This window comes from Saccostrea echinata, unplaced genomic scaffold (genome assembly GCF_033153115.1).
Source record: "Saccostrea echinata isolate AGI-Se365-2 ecotype Australia unplaced genomic scaffold, CSIRO_AGI_Sech_v1 ptg000002l, whole genome shotgun sequence".
Classification (NCBI taxonomy): domain Eukaryota; kingdom Metazoa; phylum Mollusca; class Bivalvia; order Ostreida; family Ostreidae; genus Saccostrea; species Saccostrea echinata.
The window spans coordinates 5,127,091-5,155,000 of record NW_026889751.1 but is presented as its reverse complement, the minus strand read 5'-3'; the positions used below and the strand labels follow the sequence as shown (position 1 = coordinate 5,155,000).

The 27,910-nt window shown below is 33.9% G+C and overlaps 2 protein-coding genes across 2 annotated transcripts in view; both read left to right on the top strand.

Moving 5' to 3' along the window:
• The window catches only part of LOC133178382 (p21-activated protein kinase-interacting protein 1-like), a 28,569-nt gene extending 8,948 nt beyond the window's left edge, over positions 1-19,621 (top strand). The window contains exons 2-10 of the mRNA XM_061313111.1: positions 12,478-12,643; positions 12,961-13,081; positions 13,321-13,448; positions 13,850-13,932; positions 15,801-15,863; positions 16,122-16,219; positions 18,103-18,220; positions 18,577-19,057; positions 19,542-19,621. Coding sequence (XP_061169095.1) covers positions 12,478-12,643; positions 12,961-13,081; positions 13,321-13,448; positions 13,850-13,932; positions 15,801-15,863; positions 16,122-16,219; positions 18,103-18,220; positions 18,577-19,057; positions 19,542-19,582 — 1,299 coding nt within the window. The 3' untranslated portion in view covers positions 19,583-19,621. The remainder of the gene's footprint in view (positions 1-12,477; positions 12,644-12,960; positions 13,082-13,320; positions 13,449-13,849; positions 13,933-15,800; positions 15,864-16,121; positions 16,220-18,102; positions 18,221-18,576; positions 19,058-19,541) is intronic.
• A 2,798-nt stretch (positions 19,622-22,419) lies between these two features.
• On the top strand, positions 22,420-27,342 carry LOC133178383 (proteasome assembly chaperone 3-like). Its single transcript, XM_061313112.1, has 4 exons — positions 22,420-22,468; positions 24,523-24,624; positions 24,984-25,070; positions 26,946-27,342. The coding sequence occupies exons 1-4, from the start codon at positions 22,421-22,423 to the stop codon at positions 27,084-27,086; spliced, it is 378 nt and encodes a 125-aa protein (XP_061169096.1). The 5' UTR covers position 22,420; the 3' UTR covers positions 27,087-27,342.
• Positions 27,343-27,910: the final 568 nt, after the last annotated feature.

Sequence of the window (27,910 nt, the reverse complement as noted above, 5' to 3'; positions counted from 1 at the left end):
GTCAATGTCACAGAGTCAAAAGTCATGATATATTTAGAAAAGTCTTGTCACAGGTAATATACATGTATAATATGAATGCCCTATCTTTTCTCTTTCAAAATGATCATTTGAAATAATGTTAAATTTTTTGAAAAGTAGGTCAAACTTCAGGTCAAGGTCATGGGTTCAAAAATCATGGTATGTTTAGAAAGTTCTTGTAGGTAATGTACATGTGAAATATGAAATCCCTATCTCTTATTATTCAGAAGTTATGACCAAGGTTAAATTTATTGTGACAGACGGACAGACTGACAAACGGACAGACTGACAGACAAATGAGATTTAATGTCCCCTAGGTCCCTTTTGTGAAAACGGACGACAATAATGCCCTTGCTATTCATGAGAAGAAGATTTATGATGGAAAAAATCCCCTGCATTTTTCTATGTAAATCATTGGATCCCCATATGTGGCCCCATCCTACCCCAGTGGGTCATAATTTTAACAAATTTGAAGCTACACTGTCTATGTAAAGAAAGTTTCAACTTTTTGGGCCCAGTCAGTGGTTCTTGATAAGACTTTTTTAAAATGATACCACCAAATTTTCACTAATTCTTGATTATCCCCCCTTGAAAGAGGGTGTGACCCTTCACTTGAACAAACTTGAATCCCCTTTACCCAAAGATGCTTTGTGGCTGGGTTGGTTGAAATTGGCCCGGCGGTTCTAGTGAAGAAGACAAAAATGTGAAAAGTTTACAGGCGGACAGATGAATGACAAACAAAATGTGATCAGAAAACCAGAAAAACTCAAGTGAGCTAAAAACTGATGATCACAAGTACTTGGAAAGAGTTACAGTATTTGAAAAGCAGTTTTTTTTTTCATGCATTAATTGTTTTCAGAAGCTGAAAAGGTATGACTTGTATCCATGTTGAAAAAACTTCACATTTCAGAAAACAGTATGATTAAAAATAGTTAATCAAGGTGCTTTGAGTAGCAAAATAAGCTAAACTGGTATAGCTAATTCAACCACAGAGCTTAGTGAATTTTAAAATGCACAACCTTTTCAACTCTTAATCATTCTTAAAATATTTATATCATCATTTCTGATTCAAGGGAGAACTAGAGATATGATCAGAAGTATATCCATTGACTAATAAACATGTACATGTATATTGTGTTTTTTAAGTCATTAATGTTTGTTTGTTGTTAAATGTCCCTCTTGGGAATTTTTCACTCATACCGAGACACCACCACTTAAAAATAATGAAGACGTACAAGTCGGATTTAAGGTTAACATTCATTTTAGGAATTTTCAACAATTAATTAAGACGTAAAGAGATAACTCCTTCCCCTTGCCCCTTCCCCTTCCCAGACCCCAGTTTGTTCATGTATGCAAACTAGTCTAATACTTTGGTTTGACATAAAAAAAATGTGAATACATACAAATAGTTTAATGGTCCATCTCTTTGAATGATTTTCATTCCTAATTCTAGGTTGACCCAAATTCATGAATGAAATGTCAAGTAATCTTATCATTGATGCACTTCTATTTAATTTGATGTAGTCATATTATGAACAAGAGAGTGGGGATGACCTCAAGGGTTCATAACCTTAAACCATTAGATGTACATAACATAATAACACAAGAAACAAAATTATGTCTAGTCAAATGGAAAAATTTTCTACTATTTAGGAGTCGCATGATCATTTGTCATTTCAGGGACAGGGAGCGGCTAGGGAGATTGGAACCACCACCCCCCCCCACCCCCCCTGGAATTTGTAGAGTTATTTAAATAGGACTATATACTGATTTACAGAAGCAAATAAAAAATGACTTTGGATGCCCTCCCCCTTTAAAAACATGGACCCCACCATCATTGTTTTTATTTTGTTTGTTTGTTTTTTTTTTATTTTGCTCCTCAGGAAATTCTGGGCTGGAATTTTTTTGGACCGAGGTGTGGACCCCCCTCCCCCCCCCCCCCCCCCCCCCCCCGGAAAAAAATTCCCGGATCTATGCCTGTAACTGAATGTAATGTCGACAACGGGAGATAACTCTTCAGAATGTGAAATTCGTCTATTGTGGCATCGATGATCCACTCTCTACGATCGGCTCATACATTCAGTGTCTGAGAGAGAAACGAACGACAACTCTGCATAGGAGATTGCCGATGATCTTTGATCCTTTTTAAACTTTAACCTAACCATTTGCATTTTGGTTTATTTTACCCCAATCTATACTTAAACTTGTACTTACCGACTTTCATAGGTCCTGTCAACTTCATGAAATATAATCCAATTAAAACACAAAATGAATTAATTTCCACTGATATACATGTAACACTGCACCATGTCACATGGCATGTGCAATCTAAAAATGATAATGGTAAAACTAGTACTAGTACTGGTAGGGTGACGCAAGCCCAATGTGATGTAGAAATTTTCAAAAAGGTGTTCACATACATGTACAGTACAAGAACAAATTTTAAATTATCATAACAAACGATGTTTTAACATAACTTTGCCATCTAGGCCTATTTCCAAAAACAGGCAAATTGTGTTTGTGTATTTGGGGGGGGGGGGGGGGGGGGGGGCACATATAAATTGATTGGGTATGGCTTTTCAAGGAGGTTTTTGCCTAATCAAATACTAAAAAAAGTTTGCACATTTTGATAAATTCATCAAAAACGCTTTGTACTAAAATAATATTATTTGTTGTTGAGAAGATAAATTTAATTTAAAAAGTTCCAATTATGGGCCAAAAATTTATATCCCCCCCCTTTTTATTAAAACCTAATTTACAACATTAATTAAATTCTGATATTTCAGACTGGTAATGAATTAAGTATATGAAATGCGTATAAGAGGTTCATGGGTCACATGGTCACCTGAGCATTTTATGCTCGATTTGACGAATACATGTACTGTGTAAATTATAGAATTATTTGGACTTTTTCCTTGGTAAGCCCAATATGAAGGAGTGTGCATTTAGAGGCAAACACCTTAGTGCGGGTATTACTGTCTCATGACAGCATCTAGTTTTCTTTTGTTTTTGCTTGTCAAGAATCCCCGTTTTGTTTTGTTTTGCTTGTCAAGAATCCCCTCCCCCTTAACTGAAATTGCTTCCCACGTGCCTGAAATAATCTATATTGATGTTAACATGCACCACTATTGAAGGGAAGTAACCTGTTTATAATTGTTTATTGGTACTTGGCAACGGAAAGCGTTAAGTATTCACTACTTCCTCCAAAGATTTTTTGGTATCGGTGTGTATTTTATTTGCATGTTTATCAATATTTAGAGGGGAAAATATAGACTGTTAATTTTTAATTCTATAAAATAGTTATATCAAAGTAAAGTTTAAACAAAATGAATTTTTACAAACTTTTACTCTGTTCATACTCTGAAGGGAATAATACTGCAACATTATGAATAATGAATCCTTCGATCAGTTAATCAAAGACAAACACAACCTCTTCGGGAAAAGAAAATAAATTATCATAATGATGAAATTGAAATCATTTAGACTTTAAATTGTGTTGTATCTTAAATTTATAAAGATAATACCAGGGATGGGGATGATTACTGAAAAATGTAATCGATTAATAATCGATTACTTAGAGGAATTTTGTGTAATCGATTAATAATCGATTACACTCATTTTTAACCTGTAATCGATTGTAATCGATTACTTTGGAAGATGTAATCGATTAATAATCGATTACTTCCAAGTTTTTATCCCTTCAAATATCAAAGCAATATTTAAATTGCTAACATTATAAATGTTATCCACTGAAGTTTGAATGTGTTCCTTTTTAAGGTTTTATTCTGGGCAGGCTAACATTCTCACTAAATGCCCAAATGAGGGATTCTCTACCATGAAAAGTGGAGACATGATTCCTACAATAAAATATGCCAAGGAATTAATTATTCCTTTCAACCTTGGATCTGAACCTCCATATTTATTGACTTGTTGCAAAAATTATTTAATATTATATTGTGAATTACTTCATTAGAAGCATTTCGGCTGCCCGTATGTTGACAGTTCACATTATACATTCTTGTTTGTGTCCTTTTCAAAAAAATAAGTAAATTAGAACTCTTAGTAATAAACACGTAAATTAAATGTGTCTTTAAGTAATGAAACAAATAGCAGAATTTCATTCTGTATTGAAATAAGTGTTTTGAGAGCTATAAATTGTTTTAGTAATATTGTTTGTCTTCAATAGAATAAAAGTTAAACACTAGGTAGTTCACTGTTTACACCTCATTATCTGCAAATCAGGGATGTCTCAGTCAATTAATTAGCCAATTAAGATAAGCAAACACAGTGACACACTCCCTCTCTTACAGACACTTATAACCTCTCACTAATATAAAAGCAACCTTACAATTTTCAATGAAAACATGAGTATGATTTTGCAAATTTAAACTTACTAAAACACAAGTTTGAAGTTGTTTAAACATTTTCAGATATGAATAAGTATTTCCATCTTCTCTTTTTTTTTCTGAGTACAATTAGTTAATTTACCAAATTTAATATTTATATTTAATACAGCACTTACATCTGTTTTTGCTCTTCATAATTTTCTATTACATGTACAAGACAAAGTTTTTCAACATCTGAAATATGAAATTTAAGGACATGCAGCAAGAAGATAATGGGTCAAATGTAAAATCAGTGATTCATTTTGAAAATGGTTATCATGGGTCCAAAGGACCCCTCTTAATGACAAAAATGAGTCCCGTGCCAAAATCAATGCGTCCAAATCCAAGGGTACCGTATATTAGACAGTTAGATGTTACAGAGGAAATTCTGGTGAAATAAAAACGGATATTGCACGAAAGTGCAAATGTTTTATTGTAGCTGTGAATGATTTATACTTTTACTATCAATGATCCAAGTAAGAGTACATGATTTTGTGTCATAAAAATAATATATTGTCCACTGTGCACTTTGGTTCTATTTTTAGATGGTACACATGGTATACATGTACATACGATCTCACACATTGTATCAGTCATAAAATGCACAGAAGCAGAATGGAGTAAAAAAAAAGTTTAAGAAGAAATGACAAATAGTCAGAAATAAAAATGATTAAATTTTATACTTCTCAGCTTGTAAGGAAAAACCGAAAAGAAAAAAAAACAATGATACAGGTTACAGCTTAAATACAAAGGTACAGTATTCGCTTCAAAAACATTCCATGGTATAGACATAATCAGTGATAATCGAACTATGCTATCTAACTTTCAAATATTTTCTGATAATTATGGAATTCCATATACGACAGCCAACTGCTTACTGCCAACTGCTCACTGCTTACTGCCAACTGCTCACTGCTTACTGCCAACTGCCACACATATTTGAATAAATTTTCATATTTATATTGATATTTATGTGCATTTTCATAAAACCAGGCGCGGATCCAGGATTTTTTTTACAGGAGGGGTCCACCCCAGTAAAAAAAATCCAACCTAGAAATTTCTTGACAAAAAAAACAAAAACGTAAACTCCTTTCCTAAACGTAAAAAACCTATTTCGGCGGGGGAGGGGAGGGGTTGACATCTTATGCTTCATATCTACGTTTTCTAGGAGGGGGGGGGGGGGGTTCCAAGGTCTCCGTGGCTTTTAGTTGGTTTAGTATATACATTAAATAACTCTACAAATTCAAGGGGGTGGTCCGAACAAACACCCACCCTCCCCTTCCCACCCACCCCCTCTCTAGATCCGTGTATGTAAAACATAACTTATTTGGGAAAACAAAGAGATATAGATCTTTTATTTGAGAAAATATTTCACTAAAGAAATTAACGGAAAATGGAAATTTATTTTCAAAACATCTTCCCCCGCGAAACGACAGATCCTTTTTTTCAGTTTTTATCCATTCCAAAAGTTTTGTTGTCTTACGGGGGGGGGGGGGGGAGACGTCTTTTTGAAGATTAAAAACAGGAAAATAGTCATTCTATTACTAATTTCAAATGAGATAACAAATAAAAAATGTACTTTATCACTTTATTAATATTATATGTTAAATTTTACATAAGTTAAAACATACGGTGAGATTTAAGAGTCATTTATCCATTTTCATTTTCATGAGTATTTGAAAATGGTGATGTTTTCAGCCTGATTTCAATTAATAAAATTTTCTACCCCCCTTACTAACCCCCTACCTCCTGGCACTAATACGCTTCCGTAAGGGAGAACTACTGTATATAGTATATGCTGGAAATTTAGTGGTTACGCCTCCCCCCCCCCCCAACCACCACCACCACGAATGTTTTTTACAGATCTAACAGATCGAACATTAGCCATTAAAATGATTTACACAAGACACACATAAAAATTCCCATACATAGGTACTTTTTCTATGATAAAAAGAAAATCCGAAAGATATTGCTAGATATTTTAAGCTAGGCAAAAGTTATTTGTTATTATGACTTTCAGTAATATTTCTATTATAAATACATATACCAACAAATGTTGCTCAAGACCCATTTAAAAAATTTGTTCTTTTGTCGTATGTGACTCCCCCCCCTCCACCCCCCTCCCCTTACCCGCATCAAAAAAAGCTATCAAATTATTTGCCTGCAACGAAATGCAGAAATTAAATGTTTTGTTTTTAAGAGAAAACACCCTTTCTTCCGATTTACTCCTTCCTCGACTTTACAGTTTAAAAATTCCTAAATCCGCCAAAGAACTATATACGGTAAGGGCGTATTCCTGCCCCCATAATAGTCAAATTTTGAAAATCTCTTGAAATGAGAAAAAGTGCATATATTGTATAAAATAATCCAAATTAAGACAATATATTATGAAATTGGAAAAATTAGCTGGCTTTTCTTGTCTCTGTGACGTCACAAACTATTTGGATTTCCGTTATTTTTAAAATAGAGGCCAAAATGCACAGAGTTTGTTCAATTTTGACTATAGTTTTTATAGAGCGCAAGCTTGCTCAGGTACCATATTCACATATTTCATTGATATTATCATTCTACACATTATATCAAAAGATCTAGTCTGAGCAGACCTGCGCTCGATAATTTCCAATCAAAATACCGACGTAAAATACGCTATTTTCTCTCAAAATCATTGCAATTTGGAATTTACGTCATTTTATTGACGTCATATCTAACTAATGATGTCATAGTTGATAAAAATATTTAATGCTTTGAAGTCTGCATATATCCACCTGGTTTAGAACATAATTAAAGATTTCTCCATCAAAGTTTTATTTTGGGGGCAGATACTGGCCACTACAGAATATAGTCCTTTTGTTATTATTGTAAGAACTACGCACACTTACTCTCGATTCCTGCCTACATTTTCCATTCATTTAATTCAATATAAATGGCAATTTGGACATAAAAACTTGTTTGAATGAAAAGAAAAGTTCATTTAGTATTAAGTACTAATTTTAAAAACCAGTGACAAAAAGTTAATTGCTCTTATTTACAACTCCTTTCATAAGGGGGTAGAAAATTTTATTAATTGAAATCAGGCTGAAAACATCACCATTTTCAAATACTCATGAAAATGAAAATGGATAAACGACTCTTAAATCTCACCATATGTTTTAACTTATGTAAAATTTAACATATGATATTAATAAAGTGATAAAGTACATTTTTTATTTGTGATCTCATTTAATATTGGTAATAAAATGACTATTTTCCTGTTTTTAATCTTTAAACGTGCCCCCCCCCCCCCCCGAGACAACAAAACCTTTGGAATGAATAAAAACTGAAAAAAAGTATCTGTTGTCTCGCGGGGGAAGATGTTTTGAAAATAAATTTCCATTTTCCGTTAATTTCTGTAGTGAAATATTTTTTTCAAATTAAAGATTTATATCTCTTTATTTTTCCAAATAAGTTATGTTTTACATACATGGATCTAGAGGGGGGGGGGGTCGTTGTGAAGGGGGGGTGAGGTCCAGACCACCCCCTGGAATTTGTAGAGTTATTTAATGTATAGACCTATACTATACCAACTAAAAGTGACCTTGGAAACCCCCCCCCCCCTAGAAAACGCGGATCCGTGTTAAGTTGATATGAAAATCATAGATATGAAACATAAGCCCCCCCCCCCCACACACACACACGCGCCGAAATAGGTTTAATAGGTTTTTCACGTTTAGGAAAGGAGTTCACGGTTTTTTTTGTTTTTTTTTTGGTTTTTTTTTTTTTTTGGTTTTTTGTTTTTTGTTGTTTTTTGTCTTTTTTTTTTTTTTTTTGTCAAGAAATTTCTGGGTTGGATTTTTATGACGTCGAGCTCCTGGAGCTCGAACGTCATCTAGCGATCGGCCAAGTGAAATCGCCAAGGGATGTACGCGACCGAATGTGTCAGTGGATGCATCCGCAATAGAAAATAGCAATAGCTATAAACCAATTTCTTTTAAAACGCTCACAATGAATAATTATAGCTTGAAAATGAAATTGCATCAATTGTATCTACAATTAATTCTTTTACAAAACAACGATATTATGTTTTATTTTCACACAATAAAAACGTGATGGTTGTTGCGGATGAATTTCTACAGAAAGGTGCGTCGAATGACATGAATAACATTTTGGAACGATAACCGTGGAACACAAACAACCCAACAGGCGGTAAAATAATTTACAAAATTACATAAACACGAATACTATAAGACTGAAAAGATTGAATTTGTAAATCTTAGCTTTACTTTTACAATCTTCTGACCAAATTTATCCTAAAAACCGATGATGTTGACCAGTATTACTGTATTTCTCTATTTCCTCCATTTCCCAGTATACCGTATACCACGCCCGATCGTAACTCGATCGTAATTATAACAGAACAGTCTTGGTTGTAGTTTAATATTATATAATTTTATGAAATCCTTCATAGTTCTTCAACTGACTGAAAAGAATTTAGCATGAAACATGTTCGACGGTGTCTGGTCAATTCGAACCCTGCTCCATTCGGACCATGACATAAGGCCCCAGACTGTAATTGTGATATTTTGTTTAAAACTATTTTTTTATTATTTCTCCCGAGTCACTCACTTGACTTATTGCTATCTTCAAATTCAAAATGATCTTTTGAAATTGTTTTTCTTCTTCGACGTCATTGAAGCCTTTCAGGCTTTTGATTTTTTACTGGAGTGGGCCCCTCCTGTAAAAAAAATCCTGGATCCACGCCTGGTTTTATGAAAATCACAACATAAATATCAATATAAATATGAAAAATTATTCAAATATGTGTGGCAGTTGGCAGTAAACAGTGAGCAGTTGGCAGTAAGCAGTGAGCAGTTGGCAGTAAGCAGTTGGCTGTCGTATATGGAATTCCATAGATAATGACTTTTAACTGCAGTTGTGAAATCTGACCTGTTGTTGGCAACCTTATACCTGTTAAAATCGTTCATGCATATCGTTTAGCACGTGGATATGATGCAATCGGTCAAGTTTTGAATCAGATTATACCGAAATGATTTAAAATAGTACATGTCCTTCTATAAATTTATTGCGTCCATTGGGATGCACATTTATTGAAATAATGCGTCCTGAGCAAATTTTGTGCGTAATTTACACAGGACGCACATCAAAATGAATCACTGTAAAATGCATGAAAAATCTGTATATTTTATTAATAAATGGTTGAAATACACTTCTGAATTATTTAATACTAGACCAGTAGGTCTATAATGCAAAATTTATTGAGAACATTATTAAACTTATGATAATAAAAGTTAGGAAATCCAAACATTACACTAATAGGTGGTTTATATTTGATATTTATGTGTGACTGGAAATAATTCTCCAAAATAACATCCATTTATGTATAAAATAATCAAAAGTAATCGAAAAAGTAATTATAATTACATTGAAAATTTTAGCTGTAATCGATTAAATTACAATTACAAGTAATCGAAAATCTCTTCAATTAAAGATTACTGTCGATTACTTGAAAAAAAGTAATCATTACAATCGATTACGATTACCCCATCCCTGGATAATACTAGTAATACATGGTTTAGGGTTGGTAAAAGCAACTATAACTTTGATGAGGTCACAGAAATAAAATTAATTTTATTAAATGCTTTTAATATGTTTGATTTCCATTAGTGAACTCTTCAAAATTGGAGGCATGTTTGGTCATCTGACTGGGACAGCATGGCGTTGCGGATAATACAAAACATGCCAACCTCAATCCAATTTTAAATGTTAAATGTATTTGTCATTCCAATTACAGAATAGACGAACTAAAAGACATATGTAAGAGAGCGAGAACCCTAAATTTATCATCCATTAACAAAAAATACGACATTTCCGAGGCATGTGTATTGTATTTAAATGTACCATATGATAAATAGATACATACGATCAACAATAGATATAAATTGATATCGTTGTCATTTCTACTCTTAATGTATATAAAGTACACAACAAGAAAATATTTCATTTGCATTTTGTTAGGATTTGTTCATCGACATTCAACATATTGTTTACATGTTTATGTTACGTTTGTCCCAGAAATCCCGCGAGATTTGTACATTTTCCGACTCTTTCACAAAAGAGCACACTAAGAAGTATAACTCTTCAATAGTGGAAATAGAACGTATTCAAATAACACTTGAAACTCGTGTAATATTTAGCATGTGGCAAATAACTGTATTTAAACTATTTAATGTGTCATTTAACTGACCAATCAAACCACAATTGTACAATTTTATTAGAAACTTCTAAGAAGTTAGTTGCTTGCTTTCGGGGTATTTTCCTCCTTCTACCTTGCAACCACTGCAAAATGAAGTTTATTCTGAATTATGTCAATAAGTATGGTCTCACTCAGCCAGCAGGAAGTAGACATGCAGTGGGATTCACAACATTCAAGGTTGTTTGTACAACCCGCTGCATCCCTCTCTACAGATATGTGACAGGTGCATTATGCACTGGACTATTCTTATGTGCTTTCTGCAACACATACTTGTATGCCAAGTTGACCTACTGTACATTGCAGTACATACTTGGCCAAGTTTGGTACTTAGTACATGTAACTCTCTCTCTCTCTCTCTCTCTCTCTCTCTCTCTCTCTCTCGTATCGTTTCCTTTAATAAAGTATTAAAGTTAGTTTTAGTGAACACAATTTTTATTTTTAACATTAATATGGAGCTTTTATATTCATTTACTCATATATAGAGAGATTTGAAGCAGAATTTTCTGAATACCGGTAGATAAAGATTTGACTCCAGGGGGAAATGGTGCAGCAGCAAAGACATTGTTTCAATACTGCATGTTTTGCACAGGTCGTCTCAAGCCACAGTCCGCATATAGCTCTCTACAGAATGTGAGAGGATTGTACATTTTGGCAGCTAGGCCTGTAACAACGGTTTCAAAAGTGGGGGGGAGACTTCCCAAAAAAAATCTGATAAGCAAAAAAAAAAAAAAAACCCTACACTGACCAAAGGGGGGAGGGGGGGGGGGGGGGCAACTTCCCATAATTATCTGACAAGCAACAACATAACAGTTAATTTACTGTCCAAATCCCGGACTTGCCTATAATCGACCTTACAACATCAAAAAGTGGGGGGGGAACCAGCATCTAAAGGAAAATTTGCCATAGCAAAAACTATACTCAGAAAGAAGTGGGGGCGGCCCCCCTGCCCCCCTGCATTCTAAGGGCCTGTTTGATCATTTGCCCCTTTTACCCTTGTCACAAGTGGAAAACACAAGGAAAACAGCATTATCTCTTGAACACAACCCATCTGGGTGAATTTAAAACAGGAGAAAATTGTTTGCAAGTGTGAAAGGGCGAAAATAATTCTGTATACAATACTTCATGCTTACAAACCTCAGGAAGTTGATGTTGCACTGATTTTGAATGAAAGTTGGGCCTAAAATAAAATAAAATATTCTGTGTTTGCAGTTGTCTACCAAACCACTTAAAATGGGCGTGACCAAATTTTTTCATTTATTCATCAGGATGATTCCCCCCCCCCCCCCCCCACTTTGTTTTCTATATTAGATTTTTTTTTATTATGTCAATAAGGTGCTTAAATTAAGTGTTGCCAGCAGGTACATAAACTTCCTGGTAACCCTATAAAATATCCCCTTAATTATAATCCAGTAAAAACCTGGATTACTAAAATTGATTTTAGAAAAAACTTTAGCTACCTACCTACCTTCCTACCCACTTTAAAAATTGTAGGTCGGCAACTGCAAACAAAGAATTTCTTAGGCTTGGCCTAAGGGGGTATTAATTAAGTTGATGAGCCCAAGTAATGGTGTGACTTTGGAATATTCATTCAGTATGTCAGTGTAAGTTTGGGATTGTAGGATAACCAGATTTATTTCTCATCTATGCAATTTTAAAGATTCTATGTCAAAAAAAAAACTTCCATGATATCTATAAAACATTTGATCATGTTGATATACATGTATGTCAGTAATATGACAAGAAGAATTTTTGTGGACAAGATTTTACTTTAAATTTATGCTTGGCAATACATACTTACATAAATTATTTCATTTTACTTTGAAGGATTTCCAGTTAGAGCCAAGTTTTACAGACCATTCTCACTCAGGCTGTGTCAAACATGTAGCAGTGTCCAAAAAAGGAATCCTTGCATCCGGAGGAACAGATGAAACCATTCAGCTGTTTAATCTTAAGAAGAGATCACAACTAGGGTCTCTAGGGCACCACTCTGGTATCAAATTATTCGTTCCTAGTCTTAGCTTTTAATGTCCAAGTAAATATCAAGTAGTATAATATATAATTTTATGGATAAGAGTATTAAGATATGTAAGTCACTTTACTTTAATATTCCAAGCAAGAAAATGGGTTTGTGAAAAGTAATGTACATGTAGTGATAATGAAGTTTTTAAAAAAAAAAAAAAAAAAAGAGAGAGAGGCATTTTTCTGATATTTGGAGAGAATTGCTATACATGTATATATATATCAAATGAGAAGAAAAAATCTTTCTTATTCAATACATATATGTTGTTTTTTTTTTTCCTGTAATAGGATCATTGACCTGTCTACAGTTTTTCAAAAATACCCATTTGTTCAGTGCCAGTGAAGATGGAACACTGTGTATTTGGAAGACATTTACTTGGGAATGTCTAAAGACTTTAAGGGGGCACAAGTAGGTTTTATGAGAGGTTTCAAACACATAGATTGTTCTTGACCTACTGTGGTTTCCTTCACCAACTCATTGCGAGGTTTTGAAGACACATTAGAATAAAATTGTAGTTGAATGGAAGGAAACAGAGGATTTTAGTTTATTGTAATAAAACTTCAATATTCACATTATATTAACTTCAATATTTACTATTATTATTTAAACATCTATTTATTTGTTTTCCTATGTTTGTTATGAATTAGAGGTCCAGTTCTCTCTCTGTCAGTCCATCCAAGTGGGAAGTTAGCATTAACAGTTGGTCAAGATAAGACACTGAGGACATGGAATCTCATCACGGGAAAATCAGCTTACATTACAAACATCAAGAGAGGTAACTCAACTATTTAAAATATATAGACATCAAAAAAGCTCATGATTGAGAAAGTGAGAAAAAAAAGGGAAGTCACTCAACATAGTAAATTTTCAAGAGAGGTAACTCGGCAAGAGAGCAGCAATAAGCTAAGTTTTCTTCATGATTTACCTATCTGGATTAGACAAGTAAAGTGCAGGTTGTGTAAAAGCAAGTCTTATGTGCTTGGGTTTAGAAAAAGGTCTGGGATACCTATAATTCTTAAGCAGTAATTGTGAAGTCTGTAAATTTTTATTTAATGGGTACTTTCTTATCCAGAAAATTTTTGCTTCAGACATAGTTTCAAGGAATTGTGAATAGAGATTTGAAAGGTATAATTCTCTGGCTAGAATCAGCCGATTTTATTCAATCTTCTTTCACAGCTGCTGATGTTGTATGCTGGTCGCCGAGTGGTCATTTTTATGCTGTTGTTTTTGCTAATAAAGTGGATGTCTACAAACTTGAGGTATGCCTATTTATTACATTAACCAGGATTTTTTAGCACAAATGTAGGGCAGAGGTTGGGGCGTAGAAAGGACTATATTCAACAAGCATTCTGAGAGTATTGCATTAGCAATACTAGTCCCCTACCGGCAAGTGTAATCTGGTTCCCGTTAAGAATTGAAAATGCCATAATTCCGTCAAAAATCAATGAAGCGGGGCGAAATGCAAACTTGATCTATAACTAATCAAGGTAAAGTCACATACCAAAAATCAGCTCAATATCTGCAAGCGTTAAGGAGAAAAATGCGGAAAACCCCTAAAAATTGAAAAGGCCGTAATTCCGTCAAAAATCAATGAAGCGGAACGAAATGCAAACTTGATCTGTAACTCATCAAGATACACTCACATACCAAAAATCAGCTCAATATCTGCTAGCGTTTAGGAAAAAAGTGCGGAAAACCAAGTGGGACAGACTGACAGACAGACAGAGGGACAGACAGACAGACAGACAGACGGACAGACAGACAGACAGACAGACAGACGGACGGACAGACTCAGAGGAAACCTATAGTCCCCTCCGGTTTCACCGGTAGGGGACTAATAATGGCCAATATTGGTCTGCCCCCCAATTCAAACTTTGATGGAGAAATCTTAAATTATGTTCTAACCCAAGAGGATATATGCAGACTTCAAAGTTTGATTTTCAATATTTTTAAAATATTTAAATTAAACAAAATTAACAAATATAAAATGCCATGACAATTTCTTTTTTTTGTGTATTACTTCTTTGATACAGTAAAACTCAGTTATAGCCAAGTCCAAGGGACCTGTGAATTTACTTCACTGTATTTTAATTCATTATATCCATAAAATGAATTTGTTAAAGTATATACACATGTATAGCCATGCAATTCGCAACATACATGTTTTCCTTCAAGTATGATATGTTTAGGGTAGTACATTTGTACTAAATACAAAATTTACCTTGTAGAACTAAAGTTTTCTGATGAGTAAAATTTCGAATATGAATATTTACAAAAAATAATGTCAGTTCAATATTTTTAGTCCCCTACCGGTGAAACCGGAGGGGACTATAGGTTTCCTCTGAGTCTGTCCGTCCGTCTGTCTGTCTGTCTGTCTGTCCATCTGTCCGTCTGTCCCTCTGTCTGTCTGTCAGTCTGTCCCACTTGGTTTTCCGCACTTTTCTTCTAAACGCTTGCAGATATTGAGCTGATTTTTGGTATGTAAGTGTATCTTGATGAGTTACAGATCAAGTTTGCATTTCGTTCCGCTTCATTGATTTTTGACGGAATTACGGCCTTTTCAATTTCTAAGGGTTTTCCGCAATTTTCTTCTAAACGCTTTCAGATATTGAGCTGATTTTTGGTATGTGGCTTTACCTTGATTAGTTATAGATCAAGTTTGCATTTCATCCCGCTTTATTGATTTTTGACGGAATTATGGCATTTTCAATTTTTAACGGGAACCAGATTACACTTGCCGGTAGAGGACTAGTATTGCTAATGCAATACTCTCAGAATGCTTGTTAAATTTTGAGATCTTTAAAAATTCATTATAAAATAAATTTTGTTATTTTTAACTTTTAGTGGACATGGGATCAATTCATTATTATTATATATTCCATTAATTCAATTCATTATGACTTCATAATAATCGAAATATTTTGCAAGGAATTGTCAAGAATTTTGCCAGGGATCCAAAAAAACTTCACTATGTCCTGAAATTTTCTATATCCATGTTCATACTGAACAAGTTTTACTGTATTATTTTAAAAAGCATTTAATGAAACATGTAATTCTGATTTTGATAAATATGATACAAAGTTTGTTACATTCTGTTATATTAAAGGACAATATAAATTATTTATAGACTGGCAGTGTATGCTCTTCCTGGACATCAGAACACAAAGTAAACAGCTTTGCCTTTGTCAATGTAAGATCATTTTTACTTTTTTGTAAGTATACTCCTTAGACAAGTAATGTCTATTGTAAGTACATATAGCATTATACTTGTATTTTTCCTTTAATTCAGTAAATTGTAGTGAAACATCATTTACAGATATCTTAATTTACTCTCATTTTGTTGTATTTATTTTTTTTATGCTACTGAAAAAAGTTATAATGGAATTGTGACTGTGATATCATGTGCCAAGATACCTTAGATCAAAATAGAAATTGTTTTTCTGTACAGGACAGTATTGTGGTTTATGGTGGAGAAGGAGGGGTGATTTCTCTTTATGACATTAACAACAACACAGAACTGGCATCAGTCAGTGCTGAGGTCAACAGGTAAGACCTAGTCAAGGTCACACACAGACTGTCAGATATAACAGATAAACTACATGTAAATATCAACAGGTAAGACCTAGTCAAGATCACGCACAGACTGTCAGATAAAACAGATAAACTACATGTAAATATCAACAGGTAAGGCCTAGTCAAGATCACACACAGACTGTCAGATAAAACAGATAAACTACATGTTAATATCAACAGGTAAGACCTAATCAAGATCACACACAGACTGTCAGATAAAACAGATAAACTACATGTAAATATCAACAGGTAAGACCTAGTCAAGCTCACACACAAACTGTCAGATAAAACAGATAAACTACATGTAAATATCAACAGGTAAGACCTAGTCAAGATCACACACAGACTGTCAGATAAAACAGATAAACTACATGTAAATATCAACAGGTAAGACCTAGTCAAGATCACGCACAGACTGTCAGATAAAACAGATAAACTACATGTAAATATCAACAGGTAAGGCCTAGTCAAGATCACACACAGACTGTCAGATAAAACAGATAAACTACATGTTAATATCAACAGGTAAGACCTAATCAAGATCACACACAGACTGTCAGATAAAACAGATAAACTACATGTAAATATCAACAGGTAAGACCTAGTCAAGCTCACACACAAACTGTCAGATAAAACAGATAAACTACATGTAAATATCAACAGGTAAGACCTAGTCAAGATCACACACAGACTGTCAGATAAAACAGATAAACTACATGTAAATATCAACAGGTAAGACCTAGTCAAGATCACACACAGACTGTCAGATAAAACAGATAAACTACATGTAAATATCAACAGGTAAGACCTAGTCAAGATCACGCACAGACTGTCAGATAAAACAGATAAACTACATGTAAATATCAACAGGTAAGGCCTAGTCAAGATCACACACAGACTGTCAGATAAAACAGATAAACTACATGTTAATATCAACAGGTAAGACCTAATCAAGATCACACACAGACTGTCAGATAAAACAGATAAACTACATGTAAATATCAACAGGTAAGACCTAGTCAAGCTCACACACAAACTGTCAGATAAAACAGATAAACTACATGTAAATATCAACAGGTAAGACCTAGTCAAGATCACACACAGACTCTCAGTTAAAACAGATTAACAAAATTTACAGTTGAATCTTGTATTCTTTCAAATAGGTATACATTAATATGAGTAATTTTCCTCACAGTTTTTGTCTGGAAGGTGAAGCATCCAGATTAATGGTGTCCGGGTTACTGAAGCTTCACTGTATTTCTCTTTCACACTGTGTTGTCTCAGGACTTGTACACACAAGAGTAGAGACTACTTTAGTTTTCTCATCTACATGTAATTACCTAAAGATGTCTCATATTTCTAACTTTACACATGTATTTTTAAACGCTTCAAATGCCCTTAGTGACTGATAATATCTTGATACAGGTAATCCCTTCTTTTCTAATTTTTTTTGTTTGTTTGTTTGTTTGTTTTTAATGTTCCAATTAAAGTTCTGATAGAAACAGTTTACTAATGAAACCATACAATCTCTATCAATACTATTGAAAGTAGAAGTATCTAATTTATGTACAGGTCACACTATTTGGTACTGTACATTTGGACAAAAAAATTGCCAAAAAATAATAATAAAGATATTGTATTGATTGCTGTTTAGGAAAAGTAAATTTACAGAATTGGTTATGTCAGGAAGGTAGTGACTCAGTACAGGTTCAAAATTCAGCAAAGGGATTTTTTTTATTTCATACATGCATGAAAGAAAGTGATTGAGTACTGTTAGCCACTCATGCAGGTGACGGCATGTATATATTTACATTATTAGTAATTTTAGTATTCATAATTATTTCTCCTGTTTACAGGATCAGGGGTATCTCTGCTGTAAAATCAGATCCAGCTGAGGAGGATAAGTACTACGTGTTTACAGCCTCCAGTGACGGATTTATCAAGATGTTCTTTCTTACGCTGGAGGAAAAGAAGGTATGACTTCTTAAATTATCAAGCCTCATTCAAGATCATTGTGCCATAATAGTGGCTAGCCAAGCTGCTAGGCTAGATATCTAGGTCATTTGAATGCACTGTATGAATTAACCCATTATTCCTCATTCATTGTTATAGAGCATGGTTTCATAATTCAGGGGGTAATTGGTGTACTTCATATGTTTCTTGATGAATCAGATTCAACTAATTTACATGAAAGTATAATATATCATATTTACTCAGAGTGAATGGTTATGTTGAATGACAACTTAAACAGAGTAATGATTATATAAATCATATTAAATTAATTCCATAAACAATATGTACAGTCATTATTATTACTCTTTATGATTTAGGTGAATATGAAGTTACTAGCATCACACAATGCAGGATTCAGATTAACTTGTATAACAGTAACGGCACCCCTGACTTCAGATGAGGAGAAGGTGTCGAAGGTGAAAGTAAAGACTGAGAATGTCCTTGAGGACAACAGTGCACTGGAGGACAGAGTGTCAAAGGTGAAAGGAAAAACTGAGAATGTCCTTGAGGACAACAGTGCACTAGGGAACAGAGTGTCAAAGGTGAAAGGAAAGACTGAGAATGTCCTTGAGGACAACAGTGCACTAGAGGACAGAGTGTCAAAGCTGAAAGGAAAGACTGAGAGTGTCCTTGAGGACAACAGTGCACTAGAGGACAGAGTGTCAAGTGAGGAAGAAGTCAAAGACAGTAAACCAGATGAAAAGAAAAAATCACAAAAAAAGAAGATAGAGAAAAAATTGAAAAAGGAACTTACAAGGAAAAATATCAAACGACTAGGAAAACAGACACAGCAGAAAAGTAAGTGTTATCTATAGCATTCAAAAGTATGTACAGTTGAACTTCGGTATCTCGAACATGGATATCTTGAATACCATGGATATGTCAAAGTCATTGTAAAGTCTCAACTGCTAATTCCTTAAGTATTTTACCCTGGATATCTCGAATCCTTGCTTATCATGAAGTATTTTTTCGGTCCCTTCGAGTTTGAGATAATGAGGTTTGAGTGTATTATCTATAGCATTCAAAAGTAAGTATTATCTTTAGCATTGGCGTTCTTAAATTTTTAAGTGACTCCCAGTCTGATACATGTATATGGAAGATTTGTTGACTAAGATTTTCAATATCTGAATTAAGTCTCAGAATTTTTCTTGTTAAATATATTTTCATGTATTTTTTTTTAAAGTTTAGTATTGATCAACAACAACAGTTAAAAAAAATATTGAGGAAAACCAATCAAACATTTAAGTGCACATTAAATGAATTTTTAATTTATGAATTTCAGGGAAAGGAAAGAAAATCAAGAAAGAAATTGAAGATACATAAATTTAATTGTACATAGATCAATAAATTTCTAAAATGGAATACATGTATTACATTATATATGTCGGAAATGTATTTGTTTCATGTATCAAATGTTTTTAAGTTCACCTGAGCTGAAAGTTCAAGTGAGCTTTTCTGATCACCAATTGTCGTCTGTCTGTCCGTCCGTCTGTCAACTTTTCACATTTTCAATTTCTTCTCAAGAACCACTGGGCCAATTTTAACCAAACTTGCTACAAAGCATCCTTGGGTGAAGGGGAGTTTAAATTGTTAAAATGAAGGGCCAAGCCCCCTTCCAAGGGGAGATAATCAAGAAAAGACAAAAATAGGGTGGGGTCATTAAAAAATCTTCTTCTCAAGAACCACTGGACCAGAAAAGCTGAAACTTATGTGGAAGCATCCTGGGGTAGTGTAGATTCTAAATTCTTCTATTCATAACCCCCGGGGGTAGGGCAGGGCCACAATAGGGAATCCAAGTTTTACCTTGAAATATGTAGAAAAAATCTTTAAAAATCTTCTTCTCAAGAACCACTGGGCCAGAAAAGCTGAAACTTATGTGGAAGCATCCTGGGGTAGTGTAGATTCTTAATTCTTCAATTCATGACCCCGGGGGATAGGGCGGGGCCACAATAGGGAATCCAAGTTTTACATTGAAATATGTAGAAAAAATCTTTAAGAATCTTCTTCTCAAGAACAACTGGGCCAGAAAAGCTGAAACTTAAGTGGAAGCATCCTGGGGTAATATAGATTCTAAATTCTTAAAATCGTGATCCCTGGGGGTAAGGCGGGACCACAATAGGGAATCCAAGTTTTTTCCTTGAAATATGTAGAAAAAAATCTTTAAAAATCTTCTTCTCAAGAACCACTGGGCCAGAAAAGCTGAAACTTATGTGGAAGCATCCTGGGGTAGTGTAGATTCTAAATTGTTTGAATCATGACCCCTGGGAGTAGGGTGGGGCCACAATAGGGAATCCAAGTTTTACATTGCAATATGTAGAAAAAATCTTTAAAAATCTTTTTCTCTAGAACCACTGGGCCAGAAAAGATGAAACTTAAGTGGAAGATTCTTGGGATAGTGTAGATTCTAAATTGTTCAAATTACGACCCCCGGAGATAGGGTGGGGCCACAATAAGTACTACAAGGCTGGAAATCGGGTGAAAAACAGCAAAGCCAGTTACTCATTTACTCATCATTGTAGCCCATTGGCCTCTTGTTATTGATTTTTTTCTTTTATTTCTTTTTTTTTTGACATGCTCTAAAAAGGTGTTTCCTGTATTTGTTGGACCATCAGTTTGCAACTGTGTTTGTGGATGGGATGGGTTTGGAAAGGGAGGGGAGCAGAACTCAAATGTTTGTCATGATGACCTCATTTTGTGATTATGATTAAGCATACTGGTACTTTAAATCAACTTATTGAAACTCATACGTATGTCATGATGACCTCATTTTGGAATTATAACTGGGCATATTCAAATCAGAGGTCTGTTACCTGGCAAGATGCAGTAAAAGCAGCCCAGAATCGAGTTCGTTGGAGGACTGTCGTCGATGGCCTATGTTCCTCACGGAACGACAGGCCTAAGTAAGTAAGTAATATTCAAATCAACTCACATCCAAACAACATTTTGGACATGATTATTAATGCTGGTCATTTTTATACAACTTGGGAAAAATATACTGTGTATCAGTTTTGCCATCTTTGCTAGCCAAGGGTTTCTGATCCACTACTATCCTCACAAACATTATGAGAAGAGTTATATAAGCGGATCAGAAACCCTTGGCTAGCAAAGATGCAGTTTTGCAGACTAAAAGATGCCAATTATGCCTTAGATAGGTATATTATTATTGATCAGTATTGAAGTAGATATCAATCCTATTCATTTAGATTTCCAGATTTCAGAGGGTTACATGCAGTAGATATAACATAAAGTCTCACTGCAAAGTACACTTTATTTAGTTAATTTCAAAATTCTTTTGTGTGCACTATGCATATCTGTGAAATGAAACATGGACACAAATAGAAATTGACTGTATAAGTAGCACACTGGGCAAAATGTTTTTATGATATCCAGAGATAAAGAGGGATACAGTTTTTTTCTATGTTTGTCAAGAAAGGCTATGTACTAGTTCTTTCTTTCTTCTTTGAAGTCCCTCCTGTGAATTAGGAGCACTCCAATATTTATAAAATCGGGTACATGGACTTTAATTTGTATTTATGTTCTTATTCGTGCCACTCAAACGAACATAAATAATTTATAAAATAAACACAAACACGTATATTAGGATGTGAAGCACTCTGATAGTGCAGTTTACTTTTTACACATATGTACAAATGTCATATGCAATTCTTCTTGGTCTTCCTTTCTACAAAACAAAACAGTATTTTTAATATAAAATCTTATTAAACATGTAAAGCAAGGGCGGGTGGGGTGGGGATTCAGTTACCTGCACTGAAAAGAGCCTTTGAATGGCTATAGAACTTTCGGCGCTAACAGCGGTTGGTTAAAACCCGTGCAATGAATATTTAAATGTCACCTGACAAGGTGACCAGTATTGCAGCCAATAGATTACAGATATAAATAAACACGAACACGTGTTATTAAAACCTTTGAATCAATAAATACATATCTATTTTAAAACAAACTGAGAATATCAAGCTTATACATGTATTAGAGTATTAAAATAACTATAGAGGATACCTTTTAATTCTGTGTCATAAAATGAAAATCATGTGGTGGTTAAAACGATGATGAAGCATGTATACAGACTTATCAATGTGAGGTGAAAAAAAAAGTTAATGTATAGACGAATAAGTTTTAGATCGAATTAACTAAGAAACCAATATGGCGGCGCCCATGACTACAGGTGGTTTTCCATTGAAAAGTAAACAGGTACCAATTTTGCCATATCGATGTACTTACTTTTAAAAAATAGTACTCTAGGCCTATATTGTGTCAGAGATTATATCGAACAGTTCCATTCTCTTGAGTAAGAACTGAAAATGTATACAAATGTTTTAACACCCCCTTCTCAAGATATTGAAAACTAGTACATGGGTTATATGTAAAAAGGTCCCGTACAATCTCTGGATTTTGAACAAGCTATTCAAAATAGTTTGATGTAGCTATTTCATTTACTTTTTTATGAAATGTGCATTTTTTCAGGATGTAAAAAAAAGTCGCATTTTGGTGCAGTGAAAACTTTTCATCTTTGAACTCTTCTGAAAACATTGCTTAAAAATTACCCATCAATTTACGTCTCCATAAGCATGATAAGAGACTTTGAACTCAAAGTTAAAAAAGATTTTAGGCTATACAAAGCAATCTATTTGTTACCACAAAATTGTTTGTTGAATGAAATAAAAGAGGTTAATACTGTGGTCAACAATGTGATTGGTAATGATTTAGCACAATATGAAGTATTTAGCACTGTCTCACCACACACAAGGTGGCATACAAAATACTGGAATTACTTCTTTTACTTAAAAGCAAGAGTGTTGGCAAAGGGGCAGCAGTCACTGCCCCAGTAATTTGGTCTAAAAAATTTTTATAAAGAGTTTTAAAAATAAATTAAAAAATAAAAAAATATCTCCTCACTGGAGAGGCAATAATGAGAAAGTGTGAAAACTATTTTCATACAGACACAAAATGGGATTATATATATATTATTATAAAAGTAACTTGATCCGAAGAGCCGTATCACGTCAAGTTGACAGACACGGATCACAGATCAAATGAGAAGCCAAGCGTCAAGTTTGATCTGATGATCCGCACCTGTAAACAAGATGTGATACAGCTTTTCAGATCAAGTTACTGTTATAATGATAAATTTATCAGGGGTTGAAAATTTCCTGGAAATCCCACTAGCCCAGGGGCTACTGATCAGTAAAAAATTACTAGCCTTAATCTCAAACTAACTAGCCCAACATTTTTTTATTCAAAATGAAAACATAACAAGTCAAAGTTTCAAACGCTTTGGTGACAGAAACATACTAGTTCTCAGTAAAAAGAAACCAGTCTACATAAAAATGAGAAAGTAAACTGACGAGAATTTTTTTTCCGTTCTGCTAGTCCGACGGACTATTGTTACATTTAAATTAGCTAACCCGAGTCTTAAAATGACTAGCCCCTGGCGTCTGGCTCCCGTATATTTCAACCCCTGTTTATTATATACCCCTTTACAACTAGCAAAATATAATAAAAGGAAACTTTCTGGATCAATAACATAACTTTTATCCATTAAACAAACCATTTTGTCAAGGAACTTTTTGATACACAAGAATAAAAACGTCATTTATCTGTGTACTATGTCATCAGTTTCAGAGAGGGGTGATATGGATTCAGAAAACCACAGTGTGGTGATCCGGAACATCGGATCACACCGTCACAAGATAGTACAAATTCAACAGTAAAATTGAGTGACAAACAGTGGTGTGTGTAAACAATAAACATAATCCATATTGTTACATACTTGCAACATTTTGTCTGTTTCTTATTAAAAAAAAATGTATTTGTGAAAAACTGCATAGAAATTGCTAAATTAAGCCATTTTGAATAATTCGCTTAATAAAGCTATATAGTGGCATCATGAGATTGTCCTGGACCTGTTAAAAATGAGCTGTGAGTTAATTAAATTAACTAGTTCTTAACAAAAGTTGGATCTGTAGCCAAGGGGCAAAGAAATTTTGGTTATGATGCATCTAAATTAAGTTTTACTGACCAGAAATTTCCAGAGATTGTATCTTGAACTGTAATTGAGTTTAATTAAATCATATAACATTTCATTCATATCAAGTTACCAAACTTGATACCATGCAAAAGGTGCTTTTTTCTGTTAGTCTCACTTTATCATGTAATTTGAGGAGTTTATATTTTGCACACATTTTATTGTACTGTACTTTATTTCCCAGAAATAGGTAAATACAAGTGTTTTTCTTAATTTGTAGACAGCATTTGTTTTGGATGGTGAACCAACTGAAGTATTGTGTTGTCATTATGAAGACTACGATTTCATTCTTGCAACACAGCTGAATAAGATGGGAACTATGGTAGGAAATTCAACATTATTCTTTATGAGCTAAATGTTACATCTACAATTTTACGAGATACTGTGCTTCTTTTTATGCAGAAACAAAAGGAATGAGGGCACATACAGTAGTTTTTGTACTCTCTGTGCACCGTTTTCTTCTGTGTGCATCTAACCTTGTCCTCAATAGTTGATACAAAGGGAGTTTTATATTTTCATTTGGTCTAGATAACATGTAAGGTGCTGTTCAAGGTCCTATATGGCATCAATGGTCATATTCCATCTTCTTTCAGCCGAAAACACAAAATATCCACACACAAAAAATTTTGTATTAAATTCTAATTTAACAGCAGCAGTTTTTCTCTTTATTTAATGATACAGGTGGAAGTCACACGAGATTTAGTTCTACAGGAAATGTCTACGTCCAGGCCCTCCTACTCAACCCGAGTTCTTCTGGGGGTGGATGAGGTTAGTCATCTTGGATTTTGTGTTTATTACTGAAAGGATTTTAAAATTCATAGGTTTACATATTTGCTTATACACTGTACTGGTCAGAGACCAAAAGAATTAATGTGATTATAAGCTGTTTATCATTCCATCTGTCTGTCTAGCTATGTGTCTGTTGATTTGCCTGTATGAAAACAAAAATTAAAATGCTACTGTTCCAACAGTTTTGGTCCACTTTCTGATACCAGTAAGAAATATAAAATAGTATAGCCATTAAAGTCCAATGTGGGAGAAGTGGTCAAATGGTTTACACATCATACACCTTAAGACCTCAATTTCAAGTCTTATCTAATTACAAAATATATGTGTCTCCCTCTCCCAACTTTCTACTGATCCAAAATTGTTAGGCCAATCAAATTTAGATATATCTGAGGGACACACCTTTTTTTTTAAATAATATATTTATTTACTATGCTGATAACAAATTCACTACACCAAGATAAATAATTCTCTGTATCCCTTTTGATTTCAATAACAGTGTTACCATGGTTACTAGGACTACAAAGGAAAAGATGGGTAAGACTCCTCTTTGACCCCTGCTTTTGGGTGTCTCGCAGAATGATGCAATACATAATCAAAAACCTATTGTCATCCCTGTTTCAAAATGAGTATTGTTTTCAAGTGATAAGATTGACAGAAGTCACAAAATTTGTTATTTTCTGTATTTTCTCAAATTTATTCAAATTTTCCTCAATTTTAAGACACAAATTTGTTTCAGAAAATAAAGAGGGCCAGCTTGCATATTTATCAAATTTATATATTTCATTCACTTCTATCAGATACATCTTGTGTATTTGAAATAGGCAAGCTTGCACTCTTTGTTTCCCAAATGGCCAAAGTAGAAAGTTTCCCAATTTTGACATTTCAACAGAATTGAGAATTTGGTGAAATCCCTTTTTTGTCACCCTTTTGTGGCCTCCTTTAACTTTTTAAATTTAAAATCAAAGCTGGTTTTAGAACAAGCATCATTTAAAATTTCTAAATTCAAGCTATCACAATTTTACCTGTGTTTTGATTTTTATATCAAATAAGGGGCCAAACTCAGCCCTTGCCATAGTACATCTCTCAAGTGGTGACCTAGATTCTCATTAATTAAGAAATTAATAACATTAGCAACTTGACAAACGATGAGATATCACATAAGTCACACCTGTTTACTGTAAGAAACGATGTCATTGGTTCCTTGCTTCACTTGTTGACATCTTGCCAATTTTTATCCCATGTGTATTTCACCCAGGAATGAAAAGCTGTGTAAATTTCAGTATTGATGAGCTAATCTGGCAACCAATGAGAATCTAGGTCACTATTTGAGAGACGCTAATTATGTATCGCCAAGAATGTCACACCTTACTGAAAGTTCAGGCAGAAAAGAGAATTGTAGTATCTTCTCCTTTAGTGAAATTCTTTTTAAATGGCTCAAGAAAACATCAAGATATTTCAGTAATGTAAAATCATTTTAAAGAAAAAAGATTCTGTTCAGAAGCAAGTTCACTATTGATAAACCAGTAAATCTACAGTCTAATCAGAGACTTTGAGTTTGCCTTTGGCACTTATTACAGGTACATATTTTAGTTTGTGTATATTTAACTTGCCTTGTGTAGATGATTTACCATTTCTTAAATTTCTGACTTAATTCAGAGAGTGTAAATATAGTGAATACACAAACCACAAGTCACTTTTCCTTATACTTTAATATTAACAATACTCAGTAACTTGTAATTCTATTGAGAAAAAAAGTCTTGAAATAGATGATAAAAGCCAAAAAATTTTATTTGATTTTTTTTCAGAGATGCTCTATTAATATATTATGATTGAAGTATGTCTTTTATTTTTAAGCCACTCACACACGTCATCGCCAAGAATCTGCTTTCAAAACTGGATACAACTAAGAAGGTTCTTTTATCCTTTTCCCTGAAAGAACACTCCCCAAATGTAATCCAGAGATTAAGTGAAGTCATCAAAACTGTCGTTGAATGATCTACGCAAAAGCTGACAAAAAGGGACATAATCCAAACTGTCCAACTGTGAAGAGAGAGATGCCCAATGAGCACTATTCCCGGTATCAGATGAAATGAGATCTCAGTGTGTTTGGGTTGTCTTTCTTACTCTGTATCAGTAGAAAGCACCACCAGTAGTAACTTTTTCCACAAGTTAAAGTAATTGACTGGTTTTTACCAAAATGATGATTAGGTGGTATCAAAATTAAATCTCTGTTTACAAATTTGATAAAGAACTTGCATGTTGTAGATTTGTTGATATGTAATAAAATTTTGTCAATTATTGATATTTATTCTTAATATTTCACTATGCACTACAGGATAAATTCTGAATTTTACTGTGTGCCATAAGGTCTGTGTGATACAGAATATTAATTTCAAACAAATTGCTCGTACACTATTAAATAGCCATAAAACAAACGTCTTGGATGCTGATTTGGGGTGATTTTCTACTCTTCTTATCGGCCGTCTCCCTACCTCATTGTCATGATGGACATTTATTGATCAGCCTTATGGGCCTTTATCACTATGGTATGTTTGCAGTTATACCGACCACGTGTATCTAACGAGGTATCCTGACATGAAAATAACCGTTTTATTCACGTAAATGGTCCACATTCTCGCTGTAATCACTTATAGATGATTCTTTTCAGAATGCAATTGTGTACGAAAATGAAGTGTTCGATTTGATTTCTTTGACGAGATTATTAGCTTGTAACTGACTGTTTCTCACATATAATGCGCACTGAATTACCATTACTTGAGTATTAGCCATATACAAATTCTCTCTATGAAAGACTTAAT